General features: G+C 44.4%; 1 protein-coding gene across 4 annotated transcripts in view; it reads right to left on the bottom strand.

Annotated features, from left to right (window-relative positions):
- Window positions 1–17444, bottom strand: part of PLEKHG1 (pleckstrin homology and RhoGEF domain containing G1) — a 360323-nt gene that overhangs the window by 100149 nt on the left and 242730 nt on the right. For all 4 annotated transcript variants that reach the window (XM_069608126.1, XM_069608127.1, XM_069608128.1 and 1 more), the window contains exon 4: window positions 14043–14112. In XM_069608126.1, the coding sequence (XP_069464227.1) occupies window positions 14043–14112 (70 nt within the window). The remainder of the gene's footprint in view (window positions 1–14042; window positions 14113–17444) is intronic.

Genomic DNA, 17444 nt, shown 5'->3' with positions numbered 1-17444 from the left:
TCCAAATTTAAAAAATATAGTACAATACTCTCACTTCCAAATCTTATCTGGAATAATTAAATTGTTCTGGACGATGTCCGATTTCCTGGACCACCAGTGTTCTCTGCTGTATTTGAAGGTCTTGGTTGCTCAAGTTCCTAAAGAAAAACCAAGCTGCCTAGTCAAAATACATGTGGAAGAGTTGAATAGCCCAAGGCCATCCTTTACAATGTCTGTTTGTCCTGCCAGGATCCCTATTCTGGATCAGAATGATCCAGGGATGCCTGCCTCCTCTTTGACCTTGCCTGGGCACCATTTCTGCTGTGGGGCCTCCCAGGGTAGTCACCCTGCCTTCTCAACAATGACGTAATGGAGCCTTTCCGAGACCCTAGGATTGCCATGCTGACTAGTTGCCTTTGTTCCTCCAGGCACTACTCCTACCCTACCCCCGCTCTGAGGGTCACCACCCTGCGGCATGACCATCACAGGATACAGGTAAGCCTGTATCTCCGGATTTGAGTGACAGTGGTTACCCATGCTAAAGTGCTCATGTGCCAAGATCAAGTTAAGGCCTCCCTCTATTAGGAGAGGGGAATTACTGAACTACCTGTTAAACCTCTATACTCCTCAAGCACTAACTTGCCTCATGATCTGGGACCAGAGACGTGGAATCCATACTTGACAGGACAAGTGTCCTCCCCTAAAATGGCCCTGAAGCAACCCTGGGTAGCAATGTTAAACACCTAGTAGTCGCAGGTAGAATATAAAGGTGGGTGTGAACCTTCTGCACGCTAAATAGTTAATAGATGGAGGAAGAATATGTGGGCGGATTTTTCCCATCGTGAATTAACGAAGACACCTTGAAACTGTAGCAACCCCAAATTCATCATAGGTGCAACTCTGCAGTCTCTGAAGATATGCCCTCCCGTTTGGCATGTAACCCACCAATCTCAATTACTGAGAATGTGGTGTCTGCCATCCGGCGCCAGCTCCCAAAAATTAAAGTAAGGTGCTTTTGACACAGTGCCTAGAAGCATGGTTGGCTTTAAATTAAATGAATGAGAGTAAGTGATTAAAGTGTTGTCATAGGCTTTCGGATCTCTTCTACCGAAGGTGGTCGGGCCTTAAGTAAGCAAGACGCCCCGCTGCACGTCACTTGCCACAATCGCCTGCTGGTAGTCAATAACAAGCCAAATCCGAGCTAGTTGGCACAAAGAGACATAACATAGGACCACAAGGCGTGTTAGAAAAAGTCCGGGATAACAGGGACTATTCTAAAAATACGTATCCGCTCAAGTTAAGGTGCAGGAGAAGTACATGTTCACGAGCAGTGGGGTATCCGCACAGTCAACACAGTACAGTGACTACCAACAGAGCAAGTCGCATGGCTTCGACAAAAAAAGTAATCTTTAGACTTCAAAGTCAAATCAAACATGTAATACAACCGATGTTTAACCATTTCTCAGCACGGAAGTTTCTGTGCTGCTGGAAACAGATGGGGCAAAGCGATCAAACAAGTTGGGGGGGGAGGGGACAGGAAGGGATTAACAGTTGTAACTATTCTAAAGACTCTGTCCCAAATAGCAACCGTATGTCCTCCATCCCTGGGCCACTGAAACGGAGTGTTCATGAAAGAGCAATGGCAATGCTGCAAGCCTCTCTCTGTCGATGGCGGCAAGCATGCAGGCAGGCAGCTGCTAGGTTTGTGTGAGCGGACCCGAGGCCCCTCTCTTAATTCCAGGCTGCTGATAAATTAGCCAAGTGCCAGAACTAAGCACTCCCCGTTCTCACAAGTGTGCAGCAGCTTTGCCGGTTTTCTAATTAAGCCTGGCACCACTACAATGGAAGCCAAGAGCGGCCAGGGAAACATGCAGACACAAACGTCAACAATTGAGCTACTGGGACCCAGCAGCCAATAACGAAAACAAATTACCATTGCTGACAAAGCTTACAGAATTCACGCCAAGAGATTCTGCTGGCTACATTTCCACGCCTGTCTGCAGTTTCTTCCTCCAAGTACATTACAGACGAAGTCAGCCGTCCTCAGAAAAGGAAGCGGAGATGAGATTGCTGTCTGAGGACTAGAGCAAGGCTTCAATAAAGCTCAGGCAAGAAGACATCCTATTGACAAAAACTGAATTCAGCAGTTTCCAACTGAAATCCAGGGTTGTCATTGGCTACCTTTAAATTGCATTGTTCAAAATAGAAGATGGTTGCAGTGCATTCTGGTGGGAAGCCAGTGCAGAAAAACAAGTGACTAAGAAAATAAGGGTTGGGGAAGACAACAGTGGGGGGGATTTGAAGGTCAGGGAGTGATGCCCAAGATCGGGGAGGTCATATTGTCTAATTTCCAGTATTCTACATGGATTGTATGGAATGATTATAGCGATAACACCTGATCCGGTGGTCCTGATCCGGTGGTAATCGCCAGGGCCCAAGTTAAAGATGGACCCCGGCCCGCCGGATCAGGTATTATTGCTATTAGCACCCCAGGTTTCGAATCCAGAAACCCGGGATGCTGACAATGTATTTTGTTGCTTCATTCAAACAAAATACTTACCTAAAATGGCTGCCATGGATCTGGAAGGCGGAGCTTCATACAGAGCCCCTCTGCATTTCCATGGCAGTCTGGGGACTGGCGCAAGACATCAGGTAAGTAGGGTGGGAGGGAAGGCAACTATGACTGAAGGGGAGGGGGAAGATGGCGGGCTGGGATCTTGGGATCCAGCCTGCGAGCCGAGCAACCTGATTGGTTGGCTCCCAAGCCCGGGTGCTAATAAGGATTAGAAAAACTATAGAAGGAAATGACTGATTATAATTAGTTTACCATGCTGTCAGTGAACAGTTGTTGATCAGTTCATGTTTTCCATGATCACATAGTGCTATGCAAAAACTGGCCATGTGTTCACAGAGACCGACTGTGTTGAATTCTCAGCCCTACAGATACGCAGTGCACCAGACACTGGTTCTCTCTAGAAATGGGCAAATACTCTCAACATCAAAACATTGGGAGTACAGATACTACCAACCAAACTTACAATGGGTACAGCCCCCTGCTCCCATCCACACAGCTCTGTAGAAATATTTACAAGGATGGCACCAGCAGAGTGGTGTCACTGGGAGCAGACCTAATATTACTGCCTAATCTGAAGAGGAACTTGAAAAATATGCATGAATTACTAGGCACACAGAAATCATGGATTACTAATAAGAATGTGCATTAGATGTCAAATGTATTTTTAGTCGAAAGTCAAATACCCCCCCTTTTTGAGAAGAAATAGATATTTTACTCCATAAACATAATTATAGTGGCAACTTCAAAACAACAGAGAAAAATACTCCCACATAAAAATCGTATCTGAACCCCTATGTGTACTTATGCACTGGTTGACGTAGTGGTCCATTCAAGATCCAGTGACAAAGAGGTTTTTTGGTTCAGACCCAAGAGCCTATAAGACAAACAATCCCCACTTCTACTCTACCAAACATTCACATAGATTCGTTTTGCACAGGAAGATGCAATACTTTTATAACAATTGAATTGACCACATCAAAACAATTTATAAAAGTAACGTGTGGGATAATATGATGGACGGTGATGTGCTCAATTATGTCTCCATGCGAAGAGATAAGGAAGGGGTTGGGAGGGTCATTCTTCTAACATTCTACATTCAAGATCGACATGCATACGTTTCACCCTGTACTGGTATTTTAAAGCATAGGTTTTTCTCAGGACTACCAGTCAGGCGAGGAAGGATAGCTCAGGGGCAACATGTTTGTCTTGGAGGCAAGGCAACGTGGTGCAACACAGGTTCGAATCCCGATCCTGCGCTTAGGAACCACTTGCTGGTATTAAGTGTGTTATAAATGAGCAGTAAAATATATAACATGGGGGCAAGGGACACGCACATTGCTTCCCCTAAATGTATTAAATCCTTCCCTGAATCAAATTTGATTGTGAGCATAATAACTATATGTATGGTTGTGAGCAGGTTTCCAATTTGGCTATGCTGCTGAGGTGAAGCAACTACTGCCTGGCAGGAAGGAATAGAGCTTTTAAGCTCCTTTTCAGTCCCACGTTATTACAAGAACAGCAGTGATGTTAATCAGAAAGGGGAAACAGGAGCAGTATGCTTCCCGTCTTTGAAGGTAGGATGGGCTGAGGACAGGCTATGCTTTCCAGCATAGTGTGAGCAGCAAACTAAAAGAAGCGTTCAATCAAGGTTCTGTAAAAAAAAGACTTCAATTAAACTAAAAGGACAAACTATTAAACACACTAACAGCCCACCATTGTAGTGAGATACACAGAGAATGCAGACTTTGGGAGACGAGGACATTCTGGATTTTGAAGAACAGGGGTCTGCAGGTAAAAAGTTCTTTCAAAACAAATTAGGATAGATTTGCCACCTTCCTTTTGGAAAACCATGGCCCACCCAACAGAACGGACATGCTATCACAAAACATCTTTTCCCCGCGGCAACCCTCCCTCCTTGTGCGCCTGGCATGTATTTCCTACTTTCCCTTCCTCTTCCAGCACACGAAGGTCTGGACACTGAGGTTGGCATCATGGAAGGAGACACAGACAACAGATTCAAAGTAGAACAACAGTTTTATTTAAGTAAATGTCAGGATGGATTAAGGCCTATCTTGCCTTATACTAAGGTGGGAATTTTTCTACCTAAAGAAAACTAAGAAATGTCTGTAGTATGTTCAACTCAAAGTCTGTCTGTCAAACTTCAATGGGATTTCAAGCACAAAGTTCAGAGCTACTTCCAGCTCAAGGTTACTCTTCAGCTTCTTTCTCCCAAATGTCAAATAGTTCATTTGCAATATTCAGTTCACCTTCTGTCAGACCGGCATGGTATCCTGAGAATACACCAACACAAAGAAAACAGTTTAAAAACCTTCATTAAAATACTCAAGGTTGGTATAATGCCCATCTTGCCCCATCTGATGTTTCTAAGGATGGTTGAAGTCCATAAATCCCAAAACAAAATCTGCCTGTGTCAAACCTATGCTTGCCCTCACTCTTGAAACAAAAGTTGTGCAGGTTTTCTCGAACAAGAAAAAAAGTGTTCCAAAAAGAACTATATAACAAGGCAGGATTCAGGTGGCCTTCTCGTCAGGTTCAGCTTTGCCAGTTCAAAATAGTTCAGCTCAAAAAGAGCCCTTCAAATCCTCCAGACACTGTTCCTTTAGCTTCAAAAACAAAATCAGTTCACACAAGTTCATAGGTTTGATTGGGCTCCCTTCACCAAGTTTCTTCACAGTTCCTTTAGGCCTCCGAGAGTTCCCTACCCACACTTAGGCCTCTCTGGCGAAAAAGGTTCACAAAACACAAAAGTTCAGCTTTTCAGGATTCACTTTTCCAAGACACAATTCTCTTTTGGATTTAACCCTCTTTCAAAGCACTTTAGGGGTTGTGCTTCCTTTTCACTTTTCAGTGTAGCTCCCCTCTTTTTCCACCTTCTCTCAAGTGGCTCTGCTTTTATCCTTTATGTATCTAAGACGTTAGAGAATGCGTAGCTTTACTTTCCCCTATGCGCGACCACTCTGATACTTCGTTTCACCTTCTTCCTTCTTTCCTTCACTTTCTTGTTATTGCTGTTGGTGTGCCTCCAGCACACAGTACTGTACTTTCCTCCTGTGCTTCTGGCACCCTTTTAATCTATCTGCTTTCCAGTCTTTCACTGGTTCCTGTCCCATGCCTCGTGCCACTTGCACACTTCCCCTTATTTTCAATGGGGTTTCTTCAGCTTTCCTTTTCCGGGCACCATCCCTGCAGTTCCCGGTCTTCAAACAGAGGATGGGAATTTGAGCAGCCTTTACTCCAGCAAGGGTTCAGTGAAATGCTTCTCAAGTGAATCAAGATGCTTTCTCAAAAAGATTTAAAAGAGGACTCTGTTAAGGCAGTGACGTCTCACCCCCTTATATAGTCACTTTGCATCAGCCGATTGGTCCACTTCAGTCCTGGCTGTTGTAATGAGGGTTATCCATGGTGATGCCATCCACCCGAGTGCCTTGTCTGCAGGAGGATAGTAGAGGGGGTTCACAGGAAGAAAGTGGGGCTTCGGAATATTCAAGGTGGCAGGCCACGTCTCCACTGTGTAGGTCCCCTCCCAGATACACTAAATCCATTGTCCCCAGTCTGCCTCCGATTAATCAGATGCCAACGATTATATCCCTCGTGTAAGACTCCTATGATGTTGTGGAGGCCATCATAAAGCTCCCAGCTCTAACACAGGAGATATTTTCTGTTCCCCTGGGAAAGGCGTCAAAGTTTACAAGCGGAGAACAAAAGACACCCTGGCTAGGCCTACCATTTGTTTTGGGTGAAACTTCCAGGAGCAGGCACAAATACATAAATGGCTCTGAAGCGGCAAGTCACAGTAGAAACTAAGTGGATAATATAAATGACATCAGATTGGGTTTTGGCAGTGTTAACTGTAAATCCTCATATGCCACTATACTGTAATATTTACATTTAGCCAAAGTACAGCCACCCGATATATGAGGATATACAGTTAAATGTATTTTGAATAGGGGACTAGCACTTACTAAGGTACTCCATAGCTGATCGAATTAATTTGAATCCTGCAGCCCATTTTAGGAAGGGACATGTTACTCCGTAGCTGTGGTGTGTCAGACAAGGCCCAGCAGAGCACACAGGTGTTCACTGTACCTTTCAGCATGGGGCATAGGAAAGTATGCCCTGTTCAGCAGAGCACACAGGTGTTCACTGTACCTTTCAGCATGGAGCATAGGAAAGTATGCCCTGTTCAGCAGAGCACACAGGTGTTCACTGTACCTTTCAGCATGGAGCATAGGAAAGTATGCCCTGTTCAGCAGAGCACACAGGTGTTCACTGTACCTTTCAGCATGGAGCATAGGAAACCATGCCCTGTTCAGCAGAGCACACTTTCTAGGAGAAAAACCCACCATAATTTTGCAATGCACAAATCGAAAGGTCCCAGGATTGCATACCCTTGCAGATGGCATTCTTACACCATTAAGATAAACAACTTTTGGTACAGTTCTCATGTAGGCGATACGACTTCCTTAATTTTAATAAAATAATCTCATCAATCCAGGGTATGGATATACGCGCTACTGCATCTAAACGAGCACCATTTGGCAGCTTCTTTCCATGAAGTCATATATCCTTGCTGTGTGCATTAGTTCTCCTGCCCCCAAGCGAGATGTGAATGGCTTTCAGTGTATGCATCATTGTGTCCTCACCATCAGCTTCTACTAACACAACAGTATTCATGTTGCATACTTTACTTAACTTTTGAAACAATTATTTTCTAACGTGTGTGTGTGTGTTCTATTATTGGACAAAAAACGATTCATAGTTAATACATTAACGAGAATTAACCTTTATAAGTAAAGACAAATCAAGAAGTAAAGCAGATTAGATGAATGCATTAAAAACAAGTTAAAGGGACAATTACAGAAAGAATGTCCTATGGACGCCTTAACGAATTGATATGCCATGATTTAGGTGAAGGCATGGTCAGAAACCAATTTAGTGCTGCCTAACAGTTAATCTCAATCTGCATGTTATTCTACTTGACATTAAATCGAACACTTTCTTTGTTGGGTGACATTGAAGGCACCAGCTCGCTTTCCTAGGGGTGTAAAGCCCTTTGATAACGTGTTAAAGAGAGGCGAGGCTTAGTGAAGTAATGGATACCATTCTAATTGATCTTTCATCCCTGAAATATGTGAATGCACACGGTATATCCATTGCTGTTCTTTGAGATGCAGTTGTCTTTGTTGCCCTATTGTTGCAGTGCCAGCAATCCACCAGAATAATGGCCTTCATTGTGGTTAGATTGCACAAAATGAGATCGCAAAGGGGCTTCCATACTCTGGCATCTAACACGTGATCTGTGTTCTGCAATTCGAAGATGAACAAGGGGTTAAGCCTGGCCTACATATCTCAGGCCACAAGGGCATGCTATCCAATAGATTGTTTTTTTGTTTTTGTTTTACAGTTAGTCATCCTATGCAGTGTCAAGGTTTTCCCATTTATTAGAAAAGAAGTAATCTTCTTGGTAAATTTACAAACCCTGCCTATGCCACAAGGGTAGTGGCCTACGATTGGTTCAGTGTTCCACAAAATGGTCTGACCAGGTGTTTGAGAAACCTTGATGTTGCTATGTTTAGAGTAGACTAGTTGATCTCTGATTTCAGCCACATTTAAAGGCAAAAAGTGGTGTTCGCGTGTGCGGTATGTTAAGCTGTACTAAGTGCCAATGTTTACAGATTATTTGTCGGATTTTAATGACATTTGGGTTATATGTCAAGGCACACACTATCCAATTGGCATTACGTTCTCTATTTTGGTGCCAATAGAGTTTCTCTTGGGTTGTATCTGGCACTCATGTTGCAAACCTTAATTAGTTTCTTGGGGTAACGCCGTTCTCTCAGTCAATAATTCGAGGTTTTAGCAAGAGTATTATAATTCTCCAATAAAGTGAAGTTTCTACGTATATGTAGATACTGTCCATAAGGCAAGTTGTCTTTTAATGTATGTGTATGAAAGCTGCCATAATGGAGCAACGCATTACGTTCAGTGGGCTTGCGGTAGAGACAGCATGTGAGTTTGTCAGCTATGTGTTGAATCGCGATACCTGGTATCAAGAATTAAGTAAATTATGCAACAGGAGAACTATTGTGTTTGTAAATAGTTACCAATTTTCTTCCTGCTGCACTTAGGCCCCGTTCCGTAGATCACCATTAGCTTCTTCACACGCTAGTGGCATGCCATTGGGAAAGACTTGGATACGATGGTAGCCACTTAAGCTTCAAATATGTCTGAGACAATTTTACTATATTGGTGCAGAAAATCGGTATCCATGGTCAGGTTACCCTTCTACTGGTACAATTAAACGCCCCAATAATGGAATTTGCAACACAATGCCTGATGCAAAACTCACTGAGAAAGAGTTGGGCATATTGCCACTTACAATCCTGTGCACAAAATCATATAATGTTGGGAACCAAACATTCCCATTGTGAATCAGAAGTCAACCTGGATATTTTAATGACACTGAAAAGGTAAAGTATGCCTCACAATTTGTTTCATCACCAAATATGGAAATCATACCAGAGCAATTTAAATGTTTTCCAAAACCAACCTGGGGTTCTTGTGTTGCAATTGCAGGATCACATTTAGGACTATCCCCAAATGAGCGCCAGGAGAAGAACTCTTGATTTGACTGTAATACTGTAGACGACCCACAGTGCGCCCCTGTCAAATCCTGGGATTCAGGAAATTTTGAGGATTTGTCAGCCTTCAACATTATACAAAATATCAGGTACCTCAAATGAATACCCACCATATAGGAAAATATCGATGTTTTGCCGCTCAGAGACAGATCTTTTACACAGTAATGGTCACCTGGTGATACTGCGTTTGATAACATTTATTTTATGCACAATTAGTTTGTCTATCCGAGAGAGAAAGCCGGCTATGAAACAAACCTTTCTATGACATTGATTACCAATATTATTCCAAGTCTGGCAAGCTCACTTGAAATGTGAGCGCAACAATGTCTATATAAGACATAACTAATGTGCAGTAAAAGTTCAGTCTAAGTCAAGAGGCAGAATGCTTCTGTCCAATTAAGCCTACAGTTTTCCTTATCATATTGTACAGATTCAGGATCCCCAAAATAAAATCAGCGGCAGATAAAGGTTAGATCATTTCCTTGCATTCCTTCTTTGCGTAGGTTTCACAGAACCTCCAAGCAGAGTAGAAATTGCAGCAGGGAAGGTACTGAGAAGGGTACAGTGTCTGCAATCAATACATTTTCAACGGTTTTTAACCCCCGACTTGTATCCATGTTTCACTAATTGCACGCCTGGCACTTCAATGGTTTAAAAAAAAAAAAACATGCAAGTCAAACAAACGTCTGAACTTCCACTATATGACGTATGGAGCTCCTAGCCAGTAGCATGCAGAGATGCCAGTTTCTTTGCCAATTCGCACTGGGCTTTAACACTCCGTTTTGTAGCAGGCAGGGTTTTGAGCAAGCAAAAATAAGTTCCTAGTTCTCTATGAGGTTTTAAAGACTCATTCTTAGTATGCAGCAATGTAAAATTGCTTCCAGCAATGGGTGATGAGTTCACTGTGGGCTTGATCACAAATGGTGCCATCAGATCGTTTCACAGTTTGACGTGTATCCACTTTGGTTAAGAAACCAAACGTCCTTGGCATGGCAATGTCCGAAAGGTAGCTTTAATCCTTGACCACAGAAGGATTGTTCTCCTTCTGTGGGCCTGCCCCTGCCCTCTGTCCTCTCTCAGTGTTCAATTTACCATCCACCGGCTCTTCCACTCGGCTCTAGCTGGTGTTCGCCTCTTCAGACTACTCTCCCGTTCTTCAGCATGTGGGAGTGCACCTTTCTATTGTAGGTAGGGAGGGTAGCACGGAACGCCTCTCTCCCCAAGTCATTAGAGCCTTCTGGTCGACCACCATTTAGAAGGGTTGTTTACCGCCTCTACCCAGGTGCAGACCGGCTCCCTGTCGGACATCCAGCGAAATGTGAGCTGCCGGTCTTACTACCCAGATCCTCCATGCCATGTCAAGTAAGTTCTACTCTTTCTCTGGTTCCTCTGGTTTGCTGATCCTATAGCGGTCTCTACGAGGAACAGTTTCCTCACCACAGGTGCATGATGCCCCTGTTCTTTCCTCGCAGCAGAGTTGAAGCACCCGCTGTGCCACATCATAGGACCGTTGCCATGGGGAAAGGCTTGAGTGCAATTCTCTCGGTCCTCTCTACAAGGCTTGTTCATAGGAGAGAATCCCATGAGAAGCTGCCTCAAAAGCATAGACTTGCGCGGTGAGGACTTTTGCAACCTATTCAGCCATCTTTGCTATGCAGAAGCCAATTGCAATGGTCGAAGTTGAGACATTAGAATTGCATGCCTTTATGTCATCTTTATCCACCCATTTGTTTAGAGTAACAATCACAACAATTGTTTGTTTTTTTTAGATAGAAAAGCTTCAATTTCATTGAATCAAAAAGCAAGTGTCGTGTCGTAGATGGCGTAGTATTTTGCAGAGACTGAAAGTTTCAAGGGTTTTAATTCTTTCAATATTATATTTTTTAAGTTTCACTGTAGAAAATTATCACATGTTTCAGTGAAACGGTAGACTGGTAGTTCAATGTAGCATCCAGGCTGAAAAGAAGTTTTTGGAGTGGGGCTGGGGCCATCCGCCTCTCCTCTGCTTTGGGATGCCTACCCTAGCCCAGGCGTCAGTAACTCTGCGTTAGTGCAACTGATCAGTAACCCCTACCGTCTAATTGCTGGTCTTATTCTGAGGTGGTTTCCCTGAATGCATGCACACCGACTCCCTCAGGGAGATCCTAGCTATCTCTACTCTAGTCCTGCTTAGTGTTCTAAAGGGAGTTGGGAATAGTGCCCGCAATTACACTGTTAGATCCGCCTAAGACCAGTCACGCTCACTCTCACCTGCTTCTCCCCCCTCAAATCCTCCCCACTAACCGCCTGTCCCTCTGATGTTTAACTCTGCCTTTCTCCACACTTTGATTGAACTCTTCTCCTCCTTTACTACTGCTACTCGTCCTATCACCCGATTGCTTCTCACAAAACCTCTTCTGCCCACACAACTACTACTTCCCCCAACACTAGTCTTCTCCCACTACCCCCACTCTCCTCCTCACACTTCAATACACAAACACCCTCTTTTCACCTAGAGACACACACTCACTCCACAGCACGTGTACCCACTAAGGCAATACCTCACCAATTTCCAATAAATGCCTCACACTCCCGACACTCCTTCCTTCCTGCTGCTAGTCTCTTGGCCCACTTCCTTTGCTGACCTCACCCAGATAAACCACACTTCCTGTAAGGGTTGAGTCCCCCCCCCCCCCTTTGCCTTCCCCCTCATGGTTGGGACTGCCTCTCGACTGCTTTGTGGTGGGCCTCCTCCTCCCCCTCAAGGTACTGGCCTCGTCATACACAGAACAGGCAGCCAAGCATCATTACAAATTTCACATGCAAGTATATTGTGATATTAGGATACAACCTGCATTAAGAGAAGAAAAACCATATCAATCCATAACCGAAGAAACAAAGCAATAAGATGCTGCCGACTACTGGGCTATTAAACTGGCTATGGGCCCAAGAAGCCCTTGGCATCAAAATATGTGCACTATGTATTCAAAAGCACTTTTAGCTGCTTGCAGTAATAACCAATCCTTACATTGAGTGGCATTTGCCTTGATCAAGTCCTGCTCTGTGGTGTGAAGCGTATGAATAAATGGAGGACAATAAGCTGTAGACGGATTAAATACCCAGAGAACAACATGAAGAAGGCACAGTCAGCATTTTAAAAGCTTACAAAACATTAAGTAGCCCACAAAATGTAACATAATAAGATTTATACTACAGGGTTACTTCTTTTGGAAAAATGAAATGCCCTTTTGCTCCTGACCAAAGCATTTACTCCCCATCTATAGTGCAATTGCCATCCAATCAGATGACACTGCCCCGGTGATCCAGCTTCTGGACATTCCGGGTATTGTTTTAATAAACATTCCCATTTCTACAGTAGGCATGCACATCCAAAACTGAAATTACTAGGCTAAGAAGCATTGCAATCCATTTTCCTATGGTGCGCCATGTTAAACCAATTCACATGCACAACTATTTTGAACTCACTGGAGATTGTTATCTTGAAACAAAAAATGGAAAAAGTTTGCTTCAGTTTCTGCATTCCATTTCTGACCGGGGACATAGAATTCTAAAATGTGTTCATAGACTAAATGGAGAGACTACCTTGGGCTGATTGGAATCTGCCATGGGGCGTTGCTGGGTCTGCAAAAGATCTGGGGCTACACTAATGTCGTGACTGTGGGGACTCGGGGCTAGCTAGCCTTTTGGTTGTAACCCTTCAGCTTCTATCCGGGGCTACAACCAAAAGACCTGGGGCTATAGCCCCTCCCACCCCTCATAATATCCATAGCAATGCCTCTGCACTCTGCCACACCTCAAGCCCTGTAGGGCGCTTGCCTATATGACAATTTATGGAAACACCATAGTAGGCTATAATGCATAATATATGTAATGTCTGAATGGATCACCTGGGCTCGCCCATAATGGGGTAAGGATATTGATACACGTATGCAAAGTTTGGGGTTCTCATCACCAACGAGACGGTGGCTCCGCTGAATATTACGGACTGCTGACCCGACATATTGAATGGGTAGAGCAGAGGAAAAATGATGGCTTGCCGACAAACCTACATTTCCAAAAGAAGAGATAAGACCAGTAGACCAGCTCTGGGCAGCTTAAGACACCTACAAGTTACAGCAGCACATCACCTTCCCACACCCCTTCCCATGGGTGGCGCCGCTAAAGCCCTCCCACTTTGAGGCAGAATGCCTCCCTCTGCTATGATGCCCAGGCCAGATCTCTTGTCTGCAAGAGCCTGTCAGATGTCTACCCTCAGAGAGCAGTGTGTGTTTACTTACTTTTAAACAGTCATTAATGTGACTGCGGAGGCAGCAGCACGCGTAGAGTGGCAGAGGACAAGCGCCTGTGCAGGCGATATCAAAAGACATCCCCCTATGATGGCTTAACTACTGGGCTCAGCTTGTGGATGGCTCGCGCCTCCATTCATATGTATGGCTTTGCTTAACTAAACAGCCTGCAAGATGGGGTACTAAATGCATCTAATGGGCCAAAGGAAGGCATACGATCTGTTTAGCCTCCTGGGAGGGAAGGGGAACAGCCAATGGGCTTAAAGGTCGCCCTTGCTACCAGCTTTCAAAATGGCCCTCCAGCTCACCCCGACATTTTGAGGCTGACTGTCCCTGTTCCTCTCCACCGCCACCCAAATACCACAAATTATTTCGAGATGGAACCGCACTTGAGCGATGCATGCAAAATGCACTGTTAAGGCAGTAGGGCTAATGAACAAAAAGCCACCCTTGCTTAGGACTTGCTAAAGTGTACACCCCCCTGGTTGCAGGCGGCTACACATGTCTTAACCCCATAGCAATGCAACCGTGACATCTCACCTTTGAAACAAAGCACTCCGCGATAGCCACTGGGTCATTGTCACAGTTCTCCAAGTCCTGCAGGAGCTCACTGAAAGCATAGAGAGATACCGCATTAATGCGAGCAGAACAGGAGTGACCTTACACAGAACACGCACAAGCCAACAGTTCAACATAGGTTTGATTTCCGAGATGCTTTGGATCAACAGCCAGGTAAACAAACTTTGTGGTGCGGTTTCCTGTACAGGTTCCAACGCTTGTGTAGCAGTAATGTCATATGTGGTACACTTTTCTCAGGGCAAAGGTCTCAGGCAGTAAGGGGAAGCTAGGCGTGTTACCTTCCTCGCCAATTACTATCAAAGATGTAAAATAAAAATAAAAAAATGTAAAAAAAATGCAGAGTTTATGCGTCCGGCAACATTAACACTTTCAGACGTGATGAATAATAATTCCAAATTGGTCACAATCGGCAGCAGCTTGATGCCACCATCTGCTACACAAAACGACTTTTCAGGAGGCCATGGGTTGTAAGGAATGTTTACTATCATCCAGTCTGATGTAGACACTTCGTAGGGTGGCCTGAAGCACCGCGAAGAGTCCTGTACATTATTTATAATTCGATATGTCATATGGGGATTGGGTTTCATTGAATCATGCTCCCCAAAACAGCATATGCCCTTGATTCGAAAATTGCCAAAACTAAATATGGTTGGCAGGGGAAAGGTATAAAGATGTTGGGGGGGCTAGAGTGATGCAGGGGAGGTGTGGGGTGAACCCCCTTAAGAGAAAGGGGGGACGGGCAGGTGGGAAAAAAAGAAAAAGATGGGAAGGAACGGAAATTTGCTGAAACAACAAGTCCAATCCATCTGTCAAAGGTGTCCATAAAAGACTGGCGAGGAGTTGGGGGCATGACTTTCCCAGTGAGCTTTCCTCGTCCGTCCGGGTCAGTGCACAGACCCCAGCAGTAGCCAATAATGAGGAGGAGGTCCTGCATAGCCCGAGGATGCCAGGAGGGCAGGAGACAAGCTCCATTACGTCAATGCCTGTCACAGCCATTAAAGGGAAGCCTCCACCAGAAGCTGAAAACCACACCATGCAACCAATAATTAAATCCACAGCCCACTGACTGCTGCAAGGGCTCCAACCAGTCGTCAAAGATTATTGGAGACAAGCTAGTAATTAGTGTTTTTAGTTTTGACAAGTTTGCACTGAGTGAGATAATTTCCCAGCCGAATGCCCAAAAGGCCGCAAAAAGCACCAAGCAGCAGAAAAACAGAATGATCACGGTACAAGCAACGATGTGGCAAATTCCCCTCAACTGGGGCCCCACTTGTGTCGACCTCCACTCAAACTCTGCTGGTACGCTTGACCCGATAAGAGTGGGGCCTTTTTTTGTTGATCTGGTCATGTTGTATATTTTGTGCTGGATGTCCCCCTGCCTCCATGATCTTTCCGTTCGGACTTTCGGATGCTGAGCGACTTCCTGTGGTGACGCAACACAAGATGCACTTCTCAATATTAGCCCGTCCACGATATGAAAGTAATTAGTAATTTATTTGAATCAAGTTCAGCTTTGATAATTAAAATCACATATAAACAAAATATGTAACCTCTCTAGGAATGTTATTTCTGTCTTTCACAATGTATGTATGCTCTGTTATTCAGTATATACGCTGTGCCCATCACCACCGTAGTAGTCTTGTGGCACCCAACTTTGTCCGGCAAGTAGTTTATTGTGACCCCATCGGGGGTGTCGTCAAACCGTGCTCGTATCAAGAGACTACATATCCTTACTGACTGGGATGTGCTGCGTGTCATTGATGTGACCTGTAAAGCCCGGATTACCTTTCCACTGCATTAGGAGTGCGCAGGATGACCCAGTTTACAAGCCATGGTTGCCGCATGGTCGCTGCCCTAATTTAGAACTTTAAAAAAAAGTAAAGATGCTTAGTTCAGGAACTCTGACAAGTGGGGAAACACGTAATCCCTTAACACAAGACCCTTGAACCAAGTTTGGCATCTAGAAGTAGTGGGACACAGAAAAAATTATAATATGGGGCTTTAAACAGCGCTGCTACAAATCTCAATTTCTGTATAATGTCTTCCCAAAGAAGTGGACTATTGGAAACCTTGTCTCTAATAGGGTGGCTAGAGCGCATTTTGGCTTGGTCTGGCTAACGCTGGTCAGGGCAGTACAATTAGATGTCCACGCAAGTTGCTTATGCACAGAGCCTTTCGAAAGCAGCATTGCACTAGAGCAGACCAGCCCATCGCAAGGAGGGTGCAACACGGGTCCCTTTAGTTCTATGCAAGATGAATTTCAATGTTTAAATGTGCAATGAAGTCTTACTAGAGTGAGATCCAAATAAGGGAACATAAGGAAACGCATTGTTACAATAAAGGGCAGGTTTTATTTGGCAAAACTACACCAAATGCATTTTTGGGCTCATCCCCCATCTCTAATCCTCTCACTACTCCTCTCTCCTGGACAGACTGTGTCCCCTGCCACATAGCACCAGTCTAGCAAACCAATCATGTCCTTCTGCCATGGCCGCATGCCACTTTCCGCCTACTAGAGCAAAAGACAGTGGCCAATCTTAACCTTTTTTATTTTGTTCCACCATCTTTCATCCCCACAAGATTTCCCCCAGAAAATGTCCTGCAGTAAAATAACCACGAAAGCCATTGCACACGCTCCTCTTCCCAGAGAAGGGTTCCACCAGAAACCCAACTTCTTTTGATAACCGCAGTAAAACGAAAATGCCTTATAATTAAAATGTCTTCCACCCCCCTGCCCTCCGACAACACTACATGTGCATCTCCTCCTTTTTTGGTTTTCCCACCTTCATCTGAAAATGCCCACGACCCTCTCCTAATATCCCCCCCCTGTTTCTTCCCATGACTCACGTCAATTCCTGCTTAAATCTTGTAATTTATCTGCAAGTTGAAAATGATAGCACCGTAAAGAGCACCAAAGAGTCAAACTCACAATGTGGTCCTCTTTGACCCTCTCCACATGCTACCGGATGTCAAATCTTCCCTTTCATTCCTTCAAATAGAATTTTGAACGCTTTTCTTTTTCCGTTCTCGCAGGATTCTCCTGGGAGCAGCTCGCATTGAGCACCCAAAAAATGGCACATTTACATTTCTGAAAAGCTTCAGTGCAGCAATGCACCATTGGCGACAAAGGTTTTTTGTACTGGGGCACTCCCTTCTCCAACTAATCTTTGAAAAACGAATGTACGGATTTACTCAAAACTACCAACTACACGTCGTCCAGTGGTTTTTGCTGCGTTTAAAAGATGCACTTTTTTTGCGCAGGAGAAAATGAATGGGCTTGGTCCAAAAACAGTTTTTTCACGCTTATTAACGTTTAAAACACACCACAGATTTGCCCCAAATGTCTCGGCTTGGAGAGGCCCC

The sequence above is a fragment of the Ambystoma mexicanum genome, chromosome 4q (assembly GCF_040938575.1).
Source record: "Ambystoma mexicanum isolate Mex_15411 chromosome 4q, UKY_AmexF1_1, whole genome shotgun sequence".
In the NCBI taxonomy this organism is placed as follows: Eukaryota; Metazoa; Chordata; class Amphibia; order Caudata; family Ambystomatidae; genus Ambystoma; species Ambystoma mexicanum.
Note: the sequence above shows the minus strand (reverse complement) of the source record. Positions and strands in the feature narration are given on the sequence as shown.